This window comes from Acartia tonsa, chromosome 12, assembly GCF_053477335.1.
Source record: "Acartia tonsa isolate MP-2025a chromosome 12, ASM5347733v1, whole genome shotgun sequence".
Lineage (NCBI taxonomy): Eukaryota > Metazoa > Arthropoda > Copepoda > Calanoida > Acartiidae > Acartia > Acartia tonsa.
This window is the reverse complement of record NC_137271.1, coordinates 14,044,475-14,062,436: the sequence shown is the minus strand read 5'-3', so window position 1 is coordinate 14,062,436 and position 17,962 is coordinate 14,044,475. Positions and strand designations below refer to the sequence as shown.

General features: G+C 33.8%; 1 protein-coding gene across 3 annotated transcripts in view; it reads left to right on the top strand.

The window, feature by feature from the left end:
- Positions 1–17,962, top strand: part of LOC145333867 (uncharacterized) — an 80,677-nt gene that overhangs the window by 51,621 nt on the left and 11,094 nt on the right. For all 3 annotated transcript variants that reach the window (XM_080179127.1, XM_080179125.1, XM_080179126.1), the window contains exons 61-77: positions 242–337; positions 1,035–1,170; positions 1,677–1,793; positions 2,144–2,279; positions 5,878–5,968; positions 6,615–6,735; positions 7,084–7,188; positions 7,522–7,586; positions 8,436–8,527; positions 9,148–9,284; positions 9,752–9,831; positions 10,453–10,532; positions 11,364–11,460; positions 12,586–12,691; positions 13,655–13,851; positions 14,388–14,467; positions 14,903–14,984. In XM_080179127.1, the coding sequence (XP_080035253.1) occupies positions 242–337; positions 1,035–1,170; positions 1,677–1,793; positions 2,144–2,279; positions 5,878–5,968; positions 6,615–6,735; positions 7,084–7,188; positions 7,522–7,586; positions 8,436–8,527; positions 9,148–9,284; positions 9,752–9,831; positions 10,453–10,532; positions 11,364–11,460; positions 12,586–12,691; positions 13,655–13,851; positions 14,388–14,467; positions 14,903–14,984 (1,818 nt within the window). The remainder of the gene's footprint in view (positions 1–241; positions 338–1,034; positions 1,171–1,676; positions 1,794–2,143; positions 2,280–5,877; positions 5,969–6,614; positions 6,736–7,083; positions 7,189–7,521; positions 7,587–8,435; positions 8,528–9,147; positions 9,285–9,751; positions 9,832–10,452; positions 10,533–11,363; positions 11,461–12,585; positions 12,692–13,654; positions 13,852–14,387; positions 14,468–14,902; positions 14,985–17,962) is intronic.

Genomic DNA, 17,962 nt, shown 5'->3' with positions numbered 1-17,962 from the left:
AAACCATTTTTTTTAGCCCGTGCCTTCGGATTCTCGGTGCCTAAAAAATGGTTTTAGTCTTATAATAGTACATTTTTATATCTGCGGAAAGCTGTTTATAATACGATGCGATAAATAACTATTACTTAGGTACTCTGAGGCGCAAATACGTAAAAATGACTAAATGTTTCTGTGCTCTGAAAGAAAAATGTCTTTTTCTAAAACTTCATTGACTTGACTGTTAAAAATTGTCTTGTTTCAGTGCACCCAACCTGGTTGCATGGCCTTCTTTGGTTCCAATAATTTGAATACTTTGGACTCAAAAATAAGATTCAAGATTAAGAAGCATAATAAAGGGGTAAGTTTTATATTTTTCCACAATAGCTTGAAACCGATTAATATTCGCTGGATTAGAACCTGTGAAGTCACACTAAAAATCATATATCGTATTGTAGCTATTTTACTACGAATATTAACATAAAAATAATGATATTGGTACCAGTTTTGTTAGACCCAAACTGAAAATCGTGTATAGCTTATATTTTCTAGGAATATTTTAAAACATGATAAAACATACCAGTTTGAAAGCTATCTTAAAGAGGTTCCAGGGGTGTATATTTTCAAATTTGACCCTGCTGAGGGGGGGGGGGGGAATAAAAAATATGTGGTTGGGGGGAAAAAATGTAAAAATTAAGAGAACTGAAATCATTTTTTTCCATTTTTCTCACCTTTTTGGTGAAAAAAAATTACTAAAAGAATATGTGGGAGGGGGAATAATATGAATTAAATAGAGAGTTTTGAAAATATTTGCTGGAAAAAAACTAGTAGGGGAAAAAAATAAAAAAAATTTGCAGCAGGGGGAAAAAATTAATCTTGTGCAGAATATACACCCCTGAGAGTTTCCCTGCAATTATCTGCTGTCTTTCTGCCAAAGAAGTAGGATGTATATGTTTCTGTCTAAATGAACAATACGATCTTTGTCTATTCACGAATAAACTGTAATCATTTTCAAAAAGGCATCAGTTTTCAAAAAAACGAATCTTGTGTTTGTCTAGAAACACCCTGAGGTCGAGTACACCGAGGACAAAGACATGTTCACGAAGGTTTACATTAATGATGTGGAGGTTGACACAGAGATGGAGGACACGGAGACAGATACTTTACCTGAAGGCAGTGAATTCGTTTTCTCAGGTTAGGCTCATCCTATTGATTTGGCGTTTCCCCCCCCCCCCCCTCAAATTGCCTAGTCAAGCTTAGAATCTACCCCACCCCTCTTTTTTTTTATTGTTGAGTGTCTGTTTTCTACTTAGGTTAGATAAATAAGGGATAACAAAACTTGGGAGTGATTGATTATGGACTCATCTAAAAATATTTTACCCCATTATCTTTAAAACTAAGGGAGTAGCACTCAAAATAAAATTGCTGGTATATCATTACACGATATGCCACAATATCCCCCTCCCCTCCTTTATTTAAAAACTAAGGGGGATTTCTCTGCTCCTTATGCACTTTGACGGAAAGAACAATTTTTTGTGTTGTTGAGACAATAAATAAAATGAGTAATTTACTGTTTTTACCTAACCGGAGCCGTTTTTTAACTAAAATTGCGGCACTAGCTCCGACTCCAGCAGAATATGGCGGCTCCACGGCTTCCGGCTCCACAACGCTGTTTACAACTAACCTTGTTATCTTTGCAGGACCTTGGAAATGTACAGTGAAGGGCTGTGACGTAGAATTTGCCAGTGGATCCAGGGGAAAATGGAGGATGATGGCTTTGAATCATTTCATTCTGGAGCATGATGACTTGTTCATAGGTAGATTATGGAATCTATAACTGTTCACTTTGTAATATTGCTGGTTTCAAATCTTTCCTTAAACTAAAAGGGCTACACGCTAACAGCCTTTTATTTAAAATGTTCGATTTTACCCTGAACTGTTCTAAATTGACAAAAAGATTTTAATCATTTGGACGTACAGTCAACTTAACAATGCTTTCAATTAAGACTTTTATTTAAAAATGTAATAGCCTAAAACCATATTATCTTAGGACTAATGTAAAGCTTGCAGAAAATTGAGAATTCAATCGGTTGTCATTTATTGAGATTTTAAGCTTCAGACAAAAAAAACTTACTACTGTTTATTAAAGGGTTGTTATTATTTTTAGGTGACATGTCAGTTTTTGATGTCGGCCTAGGAAAAGTATTGAAGATCCAGAACATCTTCAGATTCGTGGGACAGTGTAACATTGATGGATGCTACATGATCAAGGGGGTTATGGGCCGAAATATGAATGATGGCAGGTAGAGATTAGATAGACAGATAATGGATAGATAGCTAAGATGGACAAAAAAGGTAGAAAATATTGATGGATGGTATATGATCAAGGGAGTTATGGGCAGAAATATGAATGATGGCAAGTATAGATTAGATAGATAAGAGGATAGATAAATAGAAAGATAGATAGGAGATAGATAATGGATAGATAGCTAAAATGGAATGTAGCTTCTCATTGGTCCTGGACAGGTTAATAACTATTTTGGAGCCACCACCCTCCCATGAGAAGTCGCCTCTAGATGGACGATGTTTGAAAAATATATATCGGACAAAATTATTTTATGGCATATAAATTAGGGATGGGAATCCGTCGAATTTTTGGGCCGGATTCGGATTCCGGATTCTGAAGGAATCCGTCAAAAAAAGTGACGGATTCTTGCGGATTCTGGATTCTTATTTTAGGCGGATTCCGAATTCGGATTCCGGATTCTAGCAGTATTTTAAAAGGCCGTCCGTCACAGAGGGATAGCTTTTTTCATTAATTTAACACTATGTTACTTGGTTGAAGCCTTGATTTGTTTAAAGTGTTAAAGTGTTAAACATTTACATAACATTAGTAATTATTAAAATTTGTTATGTACAAAAAAAATTTAAGAGGGAGTTGTAAGAAAAAACTCAAGACGGTAATTTTAGCCTACCAATTTAGAATCCGGAATCCGCTATAAAAAACGGATTCCGGATCCGGATTCGGATTCCAAAATAGGCCGAAAATTGGGCGGATTCCGGATTCGGATTCCGGATCCGGATTCCCATCACTAATATAAATATATGAATACTAGCCTACAGCTTACGTTGTTCGCTGGTCTGTAATGCTCTTGAGAATATTAAATATCCGTACTGGAAAGGTAGAAGGCTAATGCAATTATTAAGGTATAAAATCCGATCAGTTAAGAATTTGTAGAGAGCCCGATCTTTCAGGGTTATGACAGAAGAATTATTTTATGTTTGCTGCCCAATGCACGTCTACTCTAAGCTCTAAGTATAATATTGTCTGTCGGTCTATCAGTAATGCTCTTAAATAATTTTCCCAGCTTTTATCAAAGATATTTTTGTGAAGAGTCACTATGCATCATTACTTTATATGTCAGTCTGTTGTGCACCCTTTTTGCTTTTATTTGCTTTGCCTTTTGTTTTTTTAAATTTAAGAGGTTCTATAGTTATGGATGTTGTCATCCTTATCTACCTGTTAAATGTTAGTAGCGAAGTCAATTAATTTAAATTTAAAAAGTTTTATTCCACACTTAGTCCGTTATTCCGTCTAAAGTGCTCTGAAATAAATAGAATTACTGTAGGAGAAATGTTTATTTCCCTTTCTGCTATTTAATATAGAAGATTTTTTTTTTGAGATCAATATACTTCTGTCTGCCTATCCGTTGATCAATCAGTACTGCACTTGAACACAATTTTATTTTCTGATATCAAAGACTACTAATATTTTGTGTAAAGATTTGTATGACCACTGCACTGATCATCGTTCGTCTGTCTGTCGGTTATGCCGCGTTTTCTTCTTTTTGCTTTTGTGTTTTTACTTTTACAATTTGGAACTTTGTTACTTATGGATATTATCATCCTTGTTGATGATTTGATGATTTTTAAACTCAGGGATCTTAGGAAATAATGTTTTATATTTATTTTACATCCCCCATGATGATAAACAAAGGTAAGCCTTCTGTTGATTTAAAAGTTTGAATACTTCTTGTTTAGAACTGACGAAACACTAATTAAGTTTTTTAGTCAAAGTGGTTACTAAACTTTGGTTAACAGTGTAATTTACAGTCATATGTTACCTCCTTCCCTGAGGAAAAGAAATTTTGTAATTGAAATTATCCTTCTTACTCTATAATTCACTCTAAAATATTTGTTTTCTCAGCTGCTATAAAAATTAGATGGCTTAAATTTTTAATCAAGATTATAATAGACATTTGTTATTAAAATTGCTTATTGTTTATTTATAATTCAAAATGTCCGTCCGTTCGTCTGTTGTCTAGGATAGAGGAAAAAGTAATTTTCTCATTTGCTATTCAATGGCTGAAAATTGTGTTAATATTCCCTACATAGCTTGCCAGTATAGACCTTATTTATTGGTCAGTTCATTCAGTAAGAGGGAAGGAAATGGGGTATAAGAGTTGTATAGATAGCCCTATCACCATAACGTTAGGATGTCCAAATAAAATAACTTTTATTTAAGCTATTAAATGACATATTTACTTAAATTTTTGCTGAAATCTAGATATTTTCTATTTTAAGTGCAATTACTCTATATTTCTTAATGTTCTTTAGTAGAATTGATTAATGTTTCTCTTTTACGGATTTTGTCATCCTTGTTAATGTTATTAATTATCAGAGATAATTACTATTTTTAAATACTCTCGCTCTTTGCCTTACAAATTTTATTCTCTTATTCTTCAATTAAATGTTCATTTTTATTATCTCTTCAATTTCTCTCTCCCCCTCTCTTTCATTCTCCCATTCTCTCTCGGTCTCCCCCCCCCCCCCTTCTCTTTCTATCTCTCTCGCTCCCTCTCTTTTTCTCTTTCCTCTCTCTTTCTCTCTCTTCATATACGTTACACATAATGATTCGATTACTACGACTTACGTCTTACGTTAGAATATCTGTTTAATATATATTTAATCAATAATTATTAGTTTTATATTTACACCCAATGTAACAATACACGATTTAACGTTTTGCTCCATTTTTTTATCATATTTTAAAGATTGAAATCCTTTTATTCTTCATTTCAATTTATTGTCCTCAAAGGGTTGAAATGTTTAGTTTGATATCTGACCGCATTACAGGGGTGTCGCATGAATCATTTCATTTTAAAACTAAGTTTTCTTAGATTTACTATATTATAAATTTAAGTTTTCTGTTTTATGAATAGAAATCAAATACTTCAATGTTATTTAAATTGCAACATGAATTAAAAAAACTGAATTTATGATGCTAAAAGTAGAATAATGGGTCTTAACGTTTTGGTCAATGAGAGTTTAATAGGGATTATTTGAGCACTATGAGTTTTATACACAATATGTTTGGAAGATTCGAGCTCGATTATAGACGTTTATTCCTATATAGATCTGTCATGGATCTTGATGCAATAAAGCAGGCCGTTTTGTACATGTTAAAAATTGGAAGATTTCATTAAATAAAAGTTGTCGCAAATATACTTAGTAAGTAAATATTCTATTAAATAGTTATTTATCGCATCGTATTATAGACATCTTTCCACGGATATTAATTTAAAATGAAGGCTAGCACTAAAAAATTGATATTAATATTTTGAATTTTCTTTTAATATTCGATTCGTAGAAAACTGGCTATAATATGATACTGGAATAGTTATTTCTCGTATCGTATTATAAACGGCTTTCCGCGGATATAGAATGTACAATTATAAGATAAAAAAAACTAGTTTTAATCTTATGATTGTACATTTCTATATTCGTAGAAAACTGGTTATAATACGATGCTAGACATAGTTTTTTCGTATTCATGAGAACCGGTTCCTATCCACCGGATTCAAATGAATACGAGAAAAATAATTTAACTTTTCTTTACAGGTACGAGCTTAACAGGGCATTTGCCAGCCATTTTAGAATAGAACATAATGGCGCAGAGTCGGACTATACTATTCTTGTGGATAATCAAAAGGTTGATACATCTATTGTAATTAAATACCAAATTATGAATTTTGGTCTTAAAAGATAAAACATTTTCATTTAAATATTAATTTATATCTATTGAATTAACTTTCTTTCTTATTATATAAAATATTATTTTCTTTTGTCTGTAGCTTAAGATTTCAGTAACGACTAAACTCGATAAGCTTCTCATAGATCCTGATATGGTTTTAGGCTCTTTTATTATCTAATTTTGGAGGGGTTTAAGCTATTGTTTAGTTTACCAGATTCCCCTCCTTCGAATTCAAAGGCCCTGGATGCTAAGGGCGAAAACACTATAAAATATATAAAGCGTTGTGTCTTTTCTTCTCGTTCTTTGTTTCTAGAGACACTTGTAATTTTAGTTTTAAAAAGGAAAAAGAATGAAAATGTCGTTTTCTTTTTGTTGGGGGGAGTTCATTTTTCTAGGGGCTATTTCTCTCGAAAGGTTAGAGATTATCCTCCCATCTCCCCTAAATAAGTAAAACCTTCTCCTGATCTATAAGAAGCTTCACTGTAAAAAAAAGAACTGTAACGGTTTAGCTATTAGCGAGATCCCCTGCTGCAGGCAACTTAATATTTTAGAATTTTTAGTTATTTTAAATGCATTTGATTACAATGGATGTTAAATAAAACAGGTTTTATTTGTCCGAGACGGGGATGAAGCTTCCCAGGTGGTGTCAACCAATCTGACACAAATCTTCCTGCCGCAGGACCAGAAACCGGATATTAAATCTCTAGCCACAGAAGATAACAAAGGAAAGGATTATATCAATGGTTATGGATAATTTTGGATGGTTAATTGGTGAGGTGTCCCTCATATGGCTATAGACCAATAACAAACTTTTTAACAAACTGTATCCCTATTGCTTATTGCAGGTTAGGTTATGAAAGTGTTAACCTAGGGCCAATGACTTGCAAACGTGCTACATCTTTTAAATATTGGATAAAAAGTAGTTTATTATATCATATCATATCTTCATTAATTCCCAAAATTAAATCAAATTTCAAAAGCAACGGTTAAATAAAGGCAATTTACAATTATTACATAACTTTTTAGATTTAAAAAATTCTATTTTTTCATTTTTCAATAATCCTTGAAATCAGAAAATCGCAAGAGAAAATCTATGAGCTCGGTCCCCGATTCCAGATCAAATGCCCAAACTTCGTCCTCCCGCAAGCGTAAGCGAATGTCGCTGGCAGTAACAGAAGGTAAGACATTATTAAACAAGGATTACTGACAACATTCATCAAAGCGAAGCTCAACAATTCAGACAGACTAACTTCTAATATATGAATGTCAATGTGAATTTTTTGTCCGCTATAAATCGTCTCTATTATTTTCATTGAGTTTGGTCTACTAGAATCGTAACAAATTTAGCGGCATTATGTGCACTGGTCCCCAAAGTCTAAAATTAGGGAAATTAAGAATGTTGCATTAGTTTTAGTACCCAAAAGTCCAAGACAGCCAAAAAATGAATTTTAGATCCATCCTCCTATTTCTATATACCTGTATTTTTTTTATAATTTTTCTAAATTATTTAGATGTGAGAGACCCTCTCGCAATAAATGAAATTGCAGATGCGGACATGGAGGTCTACGAGTGTGAGGTAGGAATTATTGGCAATTTCCCTATAAGTGCCTTGTCGAGCTAAGGGCCTCGCCTCCTTCTTATCTTGAAAAAGGTTGGGGGGAGGGAGTGGTTACTTTATCGTTTGTTTATAACTTTATGTTAAGGTTACATTAAATTCTGGACGGGTTAAAATAATTATATATTTATGTTTCCTCTGATTAGGTGTTGAGAAGATCGACAGAAATAAATATCAAATAAGTTTAAAATGTAAAAAAATTATACTTAAATATTATTTTAAGTTTCTCTACTGTAAATATCACCAAAGGCTCAAATTTTGTCGGTTTTAGTGGTTTACGAGATCTTAACGTAGAGAAATTGTGATTAAAATCTATATATTGAAGGATTTAATCTGATCCAAACTTATATATCACTTGATATGCAATATGATTTTAAATATATTGAAACTAGGGTTGGGCCGGATATTCGGTGTGGCCGGATATCCGGCCACTTTCGATATCCGGCCGGATACCGGATATTGAAACTATCCGGCCGGATATCCGGCTCTTTAATTTTTATACTTTACACCAAAAATCTCTGCTTTTTAAAATTTTAAATGGCTATAATTTTCTTATTATTGAAGTTAGAAGAACATTTTTTTTCTGAACAAGTTTAACTTTATGTAAATTTGTATAAGATTTTTGAAGAAATTTTTTTTGCTACTTTAGTATCTGGTAATTTGGCCGGTTATCCGGCCGGATATCCGGTAATTTGGCCGGATAACCGGATATTTGCCAGATATCCGGCGTTTGAAATCAGCCGGATATCCGGTATTTGGCCAAAAAAGTATCCGGCCCAACCCTAATTGAAACTCTTGAAATTATTGCAGGTTTGTCAAGCAGCTGTCACCCCGAAGAACTTTTTGACTCATTGTTCCACCAAGCATTCTGCTATGAACCAACTTGGTATTAGAGTTCTCAGGTCAGACATCTTTTGTAAAGCGTCTCCGCTAGTTGTTGAAATGTGGTCTTTTAATAGATTCATTAACTTGTCTATGAGAAAGATAAATCAGGGTGGCTTAAAAAGTATTTTAAATTTTACCTATATTTAGTCATATATGATATAATTAGTGTATAATACAGGGTTGCCGAAATTCATGTATAAATCATGGTGCCGAAGTTCATCATAAATTTGCTGTATAATTCAGGGTTGCCAAAAATCAGCGTGTCGGAGCCGTTTAATTTTATGCGGCTCCGGCTCCAGCTCCGGCTCCTACCTTAAAATTAATATATCAATTTTTGTTCATTATTGAAATTGATAAAATAAAATAAATAATATAAAATATTTTGCTTTTATTTGATTAAAGCTATAGGTATAAAAGTAGAAGGATGTGTGTCTATTTGTTAAGTAACAATAGTTTATTATATGGAAATAGACCGTTGCCAAATTATAATATTACTTTTAAAAATCATTTTAGCTAATCTAGAGCCGGAGCCGTTTTTAACGAAAAATACGGCTCCGGCTCCACCAAAAATGTTGCTGCTCCGGTTCCGGCCCCGAAACGCTGCCAAAAATCATCATAAAATTAATGTAAAATTCAGGGTTGCTGACCAGAAGTTCTTAAATTTGCTGGAGCTATGCGCGACAACAGGAACAAGTTTATGCAAGTGCGGACAGTGTGAGTTTGTTTACAAAGATGACCAGGGCAAAGGACCAGTGCTGGCCAGTCATAACAGGAAAATAAATGATTGTCAGATTTTATAATTTCTTGTATGCTGTTGGTTTCTGGATTTATGCAAAATGGTTTGTTACTTAAATGAAAAAAATACTAGCGGATCCGCTCTCGAGAGGTCTCTAGGGACACCAAAAGGAAGGGGAGGAATTCGACCTTGCAATTTAGATTTTAAAAATAGAGAGTAAAAAAAGTATAAATTTTTGGGGTGTTGGTTTTTTTTTAAGGGGCGATATATTTTGGAAAGGTGAAGGTTTTACCCTTTCCTGGACCTTTAGGAACCTTAATTGCAAAGTAGAACCATGTCGGTCCAGTGAAATCTGAAGCTACAGACAGGCACACACACACACAGACATACTTTTACTTTACATAAAAATCAATTTTCTGTTTAATGAAAATCTCTTAGTGACGCATCATTCAAACTAAATCATCCTTGTTTTTGTAATCATTTTGAAAAAAAAAATCTACCAGGAGGTTTCATAATGGTAAGAGTATAGAAGGTGCCAAGATTAAAGGTATTGGATATCTCTGCACCTGCACCAGTTGCTGGAAGGTAAATTGTTTTTTTTATTAAAGGGGTAGATTTAGTGAACTGCCTATTTTTTCCTGTGCTTTAAATGCTTTAAACAACATTTATAGGGCATATGATATATAATATATTTAAAAGAATTTCTATTTTCTACCATATCAAGACTTGAAAATTGTATTTTGGTGATATATGCAATTTGCTTATTTTTACAAAAACAGCAAGGCGACTAACTTAATGACGTCTAATTGTTATTTATTGTAATACATAATTAAATATATTTGACGGTATAATTGTAACTAATGTTTGAAATTATTTTTCTGAAATGCACTTCTAGGGAAATTAAGGAATAATGCAAATCATATGTCGTTTGGGAATTAATTGAAACTTTTAATACTAGGTACCTTTTTAAATAACCAATAAAGATTTGATAAAAAGTACTCAAAGTTTTAAAGGCAGTGAACGTGTTTATGAGTTTTGGATACCATTGTAATTTATGTTTATTATCCCTTTCCTCCGTTAATTTTTCACTGGGAAAAAAGATGATTTCTTAGAGATGCTTAATGAAACTTCAGACCTATTTTAAGCTAATAACATGATCTGTAAGCTTACCTACTATTAGACGTAATTGTCTATGTTAATTTCTAGGTATTCCAAACTGGTGAAGAAATGATCAGACACATGCAGGAGGAACATTCACACATCTCCATCCTACAGACACCTTTCAGGTATTTTTATTCCTGTTGGGACACGGGACCAGGATACTTGCTAACTATCATTGACGTCCTAGGGTAGGGGTAAGGGGTGTTTACCCCCCTCAAACGTTGAAACCTTTCATTTTACCCACCTCGCTTACAAACATTAAATTGGCACCGCCAAATCTTTGAAAGCCCTCATTTTACTCCCCTCAAAATAAAAAGCTAGGACATCTGCAAACTGCCTCCTTAATTTTCCCCTTTATACCCATTTCTTCTTGATTTTAATATCCAAATTTCAAATTTGAAGGAGTTCATCTGATATTCTATTAGTGTCAACACAAGTGATTAAATTTTAAAATTATTTGGAGGCTTCATGAGTTCTGCAAAAAAGCTTTTTACCTTTTAGAAATATTTTGCCTAAATACCCTAGATTTAAAAATATATGTACTTAAGTACAATATTATAAGATTGAATTTCAATGTTAAGAAATTGTGATATTAACGTGTACAATAAAAGTATCGTAAAGCTATTTTTCCCTAAAATGGGCGTTGTAGCTCAGTGGTAACGCACTGAGTTACGGTGATGAGAGTTCAAGTACAAGTCCCCATGTGGCAACTCGAATTTCTCAGTTGAATACATTCACACAAGATCCCCTGGTTGTGTAAGAAGGGAGAGTGAAGGCATAATATACTTGAGCGTGGAGCTTGATAGTCCTAGTGGTTATACAAAAGTGTCTCGTCATTCTCCATGACTACTTAGGTCCAAACCCTTAGAAACAATGGCTACACACACACACGCTATTTTTCCCCTGTAAATATATCCACGTATATTATATCAATTTTGTACAACTACTTTTTTTAGGAATATGGACACACATACAGATACATATATTCACAACATATTTAAATATGTCCAAGAGTGCCATGCCAAATGTGGAAAGATATTCTATCACAACACCGTAAGTGCCTATTTTTTAATCGAATTATCTTTCTTAAATATCGTAATCATAGGTTATCCATTTATTTATATTTTTATATAATATTTCAATCTATTTGCCATCCCAAATAAGGAATAGTTATTTATCGCATCGTATTATAGACAGCTTTCCGTGGATATTAGGATGAAAATTTACGGGTTTTTTTTTGATATTCATGAAATTCTGTACCTAATGATACTATGAATGATTTTCACTATGACTGAAACCAGTTCTAATCCAGCGGATATTAATCGGTCTCTAAGTCATACTTTTACTATTATTTATTTTCAAATTGCGGCTACGCCCCTAGAGGCTTTTAGTGGCATTTTAAATGTTTTTTTACATTTAAAATATGTCTGTGTTGCATTGATGTTTATGTTGCGTTGAACTATCTTTGTAAAATCGAGAAACGTAAAAAATTTAAATTTTTTGTGATTTCTCTTGGGAGGGTTGTGGTACCCTCCCCCCCAAAAGTTATAAACCTTCCCGTGACCTATGAGAAGCTACCCTGTTAAGGAGAACCCGATCGGTTCAGCGGTTAGCAAGATCCTTTGGTACAGACAAAAAACATCCTGTTACTTTATTATAAGGATATTTCAAAATAAAATTAAAGGGAGGGGGGGGGGGGAGTTGATCTAAATCATCGTCTAAAAAGAAAAGCTATCAAGAATCAACATCAAATACTTTGTTTAAGTCTAAGTGCTCGTTTTTCTATTTATTTTCATGAAAAATAACGTTTACAAACTTAAGTAATTTCCCAAATATTTTTGAAGAAAAGTTTGATTTGCTGGTTTCATATTCTTAAAAAAATGACTTTTTCACTAAGTAGGTCAAGTTAGTTATCGTTTAATAGTATTTAAGTTCCTTTATTTTTTGATTGATTTACGTTGATTTAGTTTTTTTTTACAATCTATTGGCTATGGCCTCCCTCGCCAATAGGAGGCCACCTCCAATATTTACTTTCATTTTTTAAAATCTGCCCTTTAATAATGGAAAACTTCCCTGTTAATTGTAGATCGATCTGTCCGGCCGTTTTCGAGATCTTAGTAGACATATAGACGTTACTGTCAGATAGTTTAATCACAAAAAAAAATGTTATTTTACTAGGATTCTAAATATGTTGAAAGCTCGGCAGCCAATCATTGTATCGAAGATTTACCTCAAACTTTGGGACTACCTTCACCCTCTAAGCCTGTCTCCAGCAATTTATACGGTAACATTCTAATAATTACCCCATATATATCACTAATAAATGTATTGTATAAGTATTAGGGCGGGTTCATATCGGAATTAGACAAAGAGTGGATATGCAACAGATAAAATTAACCTTAAAAACATTTCTGACCGAAAAAGAATTTTAAAAAATTGAGATTTAGAACGCGACCACTAAATAATATATTTCATTACTTATTAATATGCAAAGACGACATTCTAAAATTTTTTGAATCAGAACTATGGCTTCATGGTGCTCCCTGGAAAGGCCTTGAGGAGCTGAATCAGGAACTTTTGTCCGTTTCAAAATATCTCGTTCCTAGCCTTAGAAATCACTAAAAAACCACAACTTTTTAAGGTTTATTGAGAATTGTCTAATTTGTAGAGGTTTTTTAGATTTTCTCAGGCTAGGAACGAGATTTTTTGAAACGGTCAAAAGTTCCTGATTCTACTCCTCAATGCCTTTCCTGGGAGCACTATGAAGCCATAGTTCTGATTCAAAAAAAAAAATTTACTCCCATTTACAAATAGCTATACAATTGAATGTCTGGTCGTCAGCGGTTTTAAGACTTAGGATAAATTTTAAATCATTTAGAGGCGCTTCGGCCTCAGAAAAAAATGTCCAAAATCGACCCACCCTAATAAGTATGGGTGTATAATCCAGACAACTTCCTGGCCCAATTAGTTTGTTTTGTTGTAGTCCTGATTCTCTGAAGTTAGAATTCAGATGCACATCGAAATTAGTCGAAACTCTCTTCGTCTGTTAGCAAATTACTTTCTATTCTTTTGTAGCAACTCTGCTTTATATTTCCAACGCTATTATCTGATTTAAAAGACCCAATACAAAATCTGGACCATGTGGGTCGAGTATCATTATAGCTTATGCCTATTCTTTTACGTCAATGTATCGTCCTTTTCAGAAATAAAATTATTCATTTATATCTTAAACATCTTCATATTTTAGGCTATCAATGCATGGCGGGATTAGGCGGTGGGGGTGACGACGGATCGGCGGATAATTCGGTGGGGCCAACAACTTGCAACTTGTTGATCCCCAGCGGCAACCTGGTGAATGCTCTAAAGCACTGGCAGTACAAGCATAAGAATTCTAAGCTGAAAGAATTTCTGTTCATGGTGACCCACTCACAGAAGCTTATTACTGTAAGTTTTTTTTATTACGTTGATCTTGGTAATAGGATGATTTTGTGCTTTCCTTCAAAGTGCTCGGGGAGGGAGAATGAACATTGGAATATTCAATACACTAGTACCCATTCGTTTGCTTTAAATACTTTGGGGACTTTTACAGAATTTTAATTTATTGGTTTATTATGTTGAGTGTCCAAACGTTTTAACCGCTACGCGTAATCTACAGAGGGGTTAATTTTGTGTATCATAAATGGGGGGTGGGAATGTTTATCAATTTGTCATATACCTGGTGATACCCAAAGTTTTAAACCACATTACCTTAATTGTTGACTCAAACTTTGGTTACTTATAGCCATGTTTATTGGTTTGTTCTAAACTTACGATCTGCAAACTTTTCAAACCATAATGTAAATCTACAGAAGGGCAAATTTTGTTCATAATCATCCATCGGAGATGTTTATCAATTTAACATAGATCCCTGTTGGTTCTCAAAGGATTGCATTATAGATTAAGTGATATTTGATCTTGTTATTTAAGTTATATAATTTCAGTTAAGTGGCCTATATCCCTCGTGTGCAAGATGTCCAATTCCTCCATGCAACAAAACATACTACCTCAAAAACCAAAACAGGTATTACAAAAAATGCTATAATAGTTATTTATCGGATCGTATTAAACATAGACAGCTTTCCGTGGATATTAAAATGAAAATTATTAGATTAAAACCAGTTTTGCTAGGCCTGAAGGGCTTTTAAAACTGGTATTATTTTTTATAATCTTTATTTTATTAATGGAAAATTGTCTGTAATTTGATGCAATACATGATTTTTCAGAATGGCTGAGAACCAGTTCTAATCCACCGGATATTAATCGGTTTTAAAGTAATACCGGAAAAGAACTTGTATGTCTCTCTTTGTCGGAGTGGACCTGAATTAGATATCGTACTAAATTGTCATAATTATTGACAATGCATGCTAACAAAACAACTTACCTGTTCCATAAATTTTGTTTGCATTTTACTTCTTTTCTTCTTAAGGACATAGATTAACTTGTTTTTTTTTTTCAGTGCCTCTGCAGTGGACATCAAGATGAGTGAACATTTTGCCAGAAAGCATCCTAAAGTTATTTATTCTGATGGCGATTTCCAGGTTAGCAATATTTTAGAAATTATTGGTTAGTTCTATACTAGATAGGATTACATTAAGGTATTATTCTTTTTTATTATTTTTACGCCAGGGGAAATTTTTTTTTGAGAGGGATGGGGTGGAGTAGCATTCCCTCGTTAAAAATCGATCAAAATAGGCCCAGTAACTTTTTTTATTTCCTACAAAGAAAAACTTGAAACTTTTTCCGTATTATTTTGAGTTAGGAGATAAACCAAGGAGTGAGGAGACATGAGATTGGAAAAAATACTGATACCCAAAGTTTATAAACACGTTAGCTCTAATTCGTTGATATGAAAACTTTGGCTACTTTTATTAAATCTTGGATGGTAGGTGAAAATTAAAAGTGTGTGTGTGTGTGTGTGTAGCCTCGGCACTGTTCATCATTCTGTTAATAATTTCGTCATCAAGTTCCATCCAGTTTTAGAAATGCTGTAACAGCAGAAGGTTTTTTCCATAAGTCGATAGGTTTAAGATTTGTTGGTTTTGCCGGGCAGTTGAAAAGATGTGTGACATCATGTGGGGAGATATTACAGTTGGGACAGTGATCATAAGCGGATTCTTGAATTCTATACAGATAGCTATTTAATTTTCTTGAAAATCCACTCCTTAGTTGGGCGAGACTTGTTCTTGCTTTCCTTTTCAGGTTCAGTTCACTTTTGTGAACTTCTGGAGGTCGGGTTCCAAGGACTCGATTATTTGAATATTTGGAAATGCATGTTTTGACTACTTTTGTGTGTAGACGTTTCAGACCTTTTTTATAAGATGGTTTGTTGGTGATAGGAAGGCATTGGCGGACATTTGACTTGAGATCAATAGCAGTAGACTTCATTTTACGTTGTGGTGGTGGTCTATCAAGGTGTTTCTGTCCAGGGTGGCCGGGTAGGTGCATGGCAAGTACATACTGTTCAGTAAGTAGCATAGCATGATCTTTTATGGGTAGAACTTTAGTTTCTTGGTGTAAATGATCAATACTAGACATGACCAGGCAACCTGTTGCTATCCGTAGGGCTTTGTTTTGTGCAATTTGTAGGTCCTTCCAATTGCTGTCGCTAATGATTGGGCTCCAGACAGGGGTGCCATATTCTAGAACACTTCGTCCGAGAGATTTATAGGTAAGAATAAGATTTTCTTTTTCTTGGCCCCAATCAGATCCAGCAATGGCTTTCATCATATTAATCTTTGGTTTATATTTATCTAAACTTGCCTGAATATGATGAGAAAAATTAAGGTGAGGATCAAAAGTAACTCCAAGGAGTTTTGGGTGTTTTTCAAGAGGAACTAACTTATCTTTAAGGAAGATTTGTGGATGGTAGTTGGCTTGTTTCCTATCAGAGGTAAACAGAGTGACAGTTGATTTCTCTGGGGAGACAGATAATTCTCGTTCATCTAGATATTCAAGAAGAGACTTCATATAATCATTCAGTTTTAGAGATAGTTCATTCAGATCAGTTCCAGATGTATAAACAGAAATATCATCTGCATATTGGATGATCTTGATACCTGCAGGTGGTGATGGAAGTTTAGACAGGTAAAAACTGAATAAAAGGGGTGAGGTTACAGCTCCCTGTGGTACTCCTGTTCTGATGTTAGTTGAGGCCGATTTCTTGGTCCTGAATTGTACTCTTGATTGTCTACCTTTTAAATAACAGTTAAGCCAACGTTTTACACCTTCAGGAAGGGAAGATGCATTCAGATCTTTAATAAGTTTATCCAGCGATACCATATCAAATGCCTTTGATAAGTCAAGCTGGACTAATATTGTACGATCAGGTGGAAGATTTTTGTTGAAACCTTGAGCAACAGCCTCGGTAAAATCATACAATGCAGTAACTGTAGAGTGATCAGATCTGAATCCATGTTGAAAATCTGGAAGTTCAAGATTGTTTGTAAGGGTAGGTAATAGCAGGCGTTCCAAAATTTTAATTGCAGGGCAGAGAAGGCTGACAGGTCTGTAGGATTTGGAATCATCAGGATCTTTTCCAGGTTTAGGGAGCGGGATTATAATGGAGGATTTCCAAATTGCAGGAATCTTGCAGGTTGATGAAGAGAGATTGAAAATTTTTGTAAGATAGGAAATTCCATTTGGTCCTAAATGTTTCAGGTGTAAGTTAGATATTTTATCAGGTCCCAGGGCTTTGGAAGATTTACTCTGTTTAATAGCTTCTTTGGTTTGTTCAGCTGTATGAGTTGGATGGTCATTTAAGTTATTTTTTCTGATATCTTTGGTGATCTTTCTACTCTCTTTAGAGCTTTTATGGTGAACAACTGAAGAATATTGCTTATTAAAGAATTTAGCTATTTTTGATGGATTGGAGATATATTTTCCTTTAAATTTTATTGGTTGATTTCCTGATTCTTGATTTTTGCCATTTATTCTTTTAAGTAATTTAAAGAGTTTGGTAGAACAGGAACGATCAACTTTTTCAACTTCTTGCTTCCATTTTTCTTTTCTGTGGTTTATTACCAAATCACTGATTTCTTGGTTTAAAATCTTGATGTTATCAGACATAGGATCATTATTTATTAACTCGTCTCTTTCTTTAATAAGAGCTGCGGCTTCCCTAGGTACTTCAGGATAAACTGTTTTAATTCTGCCTTGAGGTATGCATAGATTAGATACTTTATTAATATTTTTTCTAAATTTCTTTTCCCCTTGAAGTATTAAAAGTGTACAAACTTTTTGTACATTGTCCTATCTCTTAATATCCTTGTGATAAACAAATAGACGTATTTACATCCCTTTTATTTTATATTTAACTAGCGACTGCGCCCCTAGCATCTAGGGGCTCTATATTCGAAAGAATATAGGATACAATAATAACCTAAAACCATACCAACCAAGACTTCTTAAAAAAATAAAATAGCCTAAAACCATCCCGAGACCTATAAGTAGCTTCACTGTAAAAAAGGACCATATCGGTTCAGTGTTTAGCGAGATCCTTCACTACAGACAAAAAAAG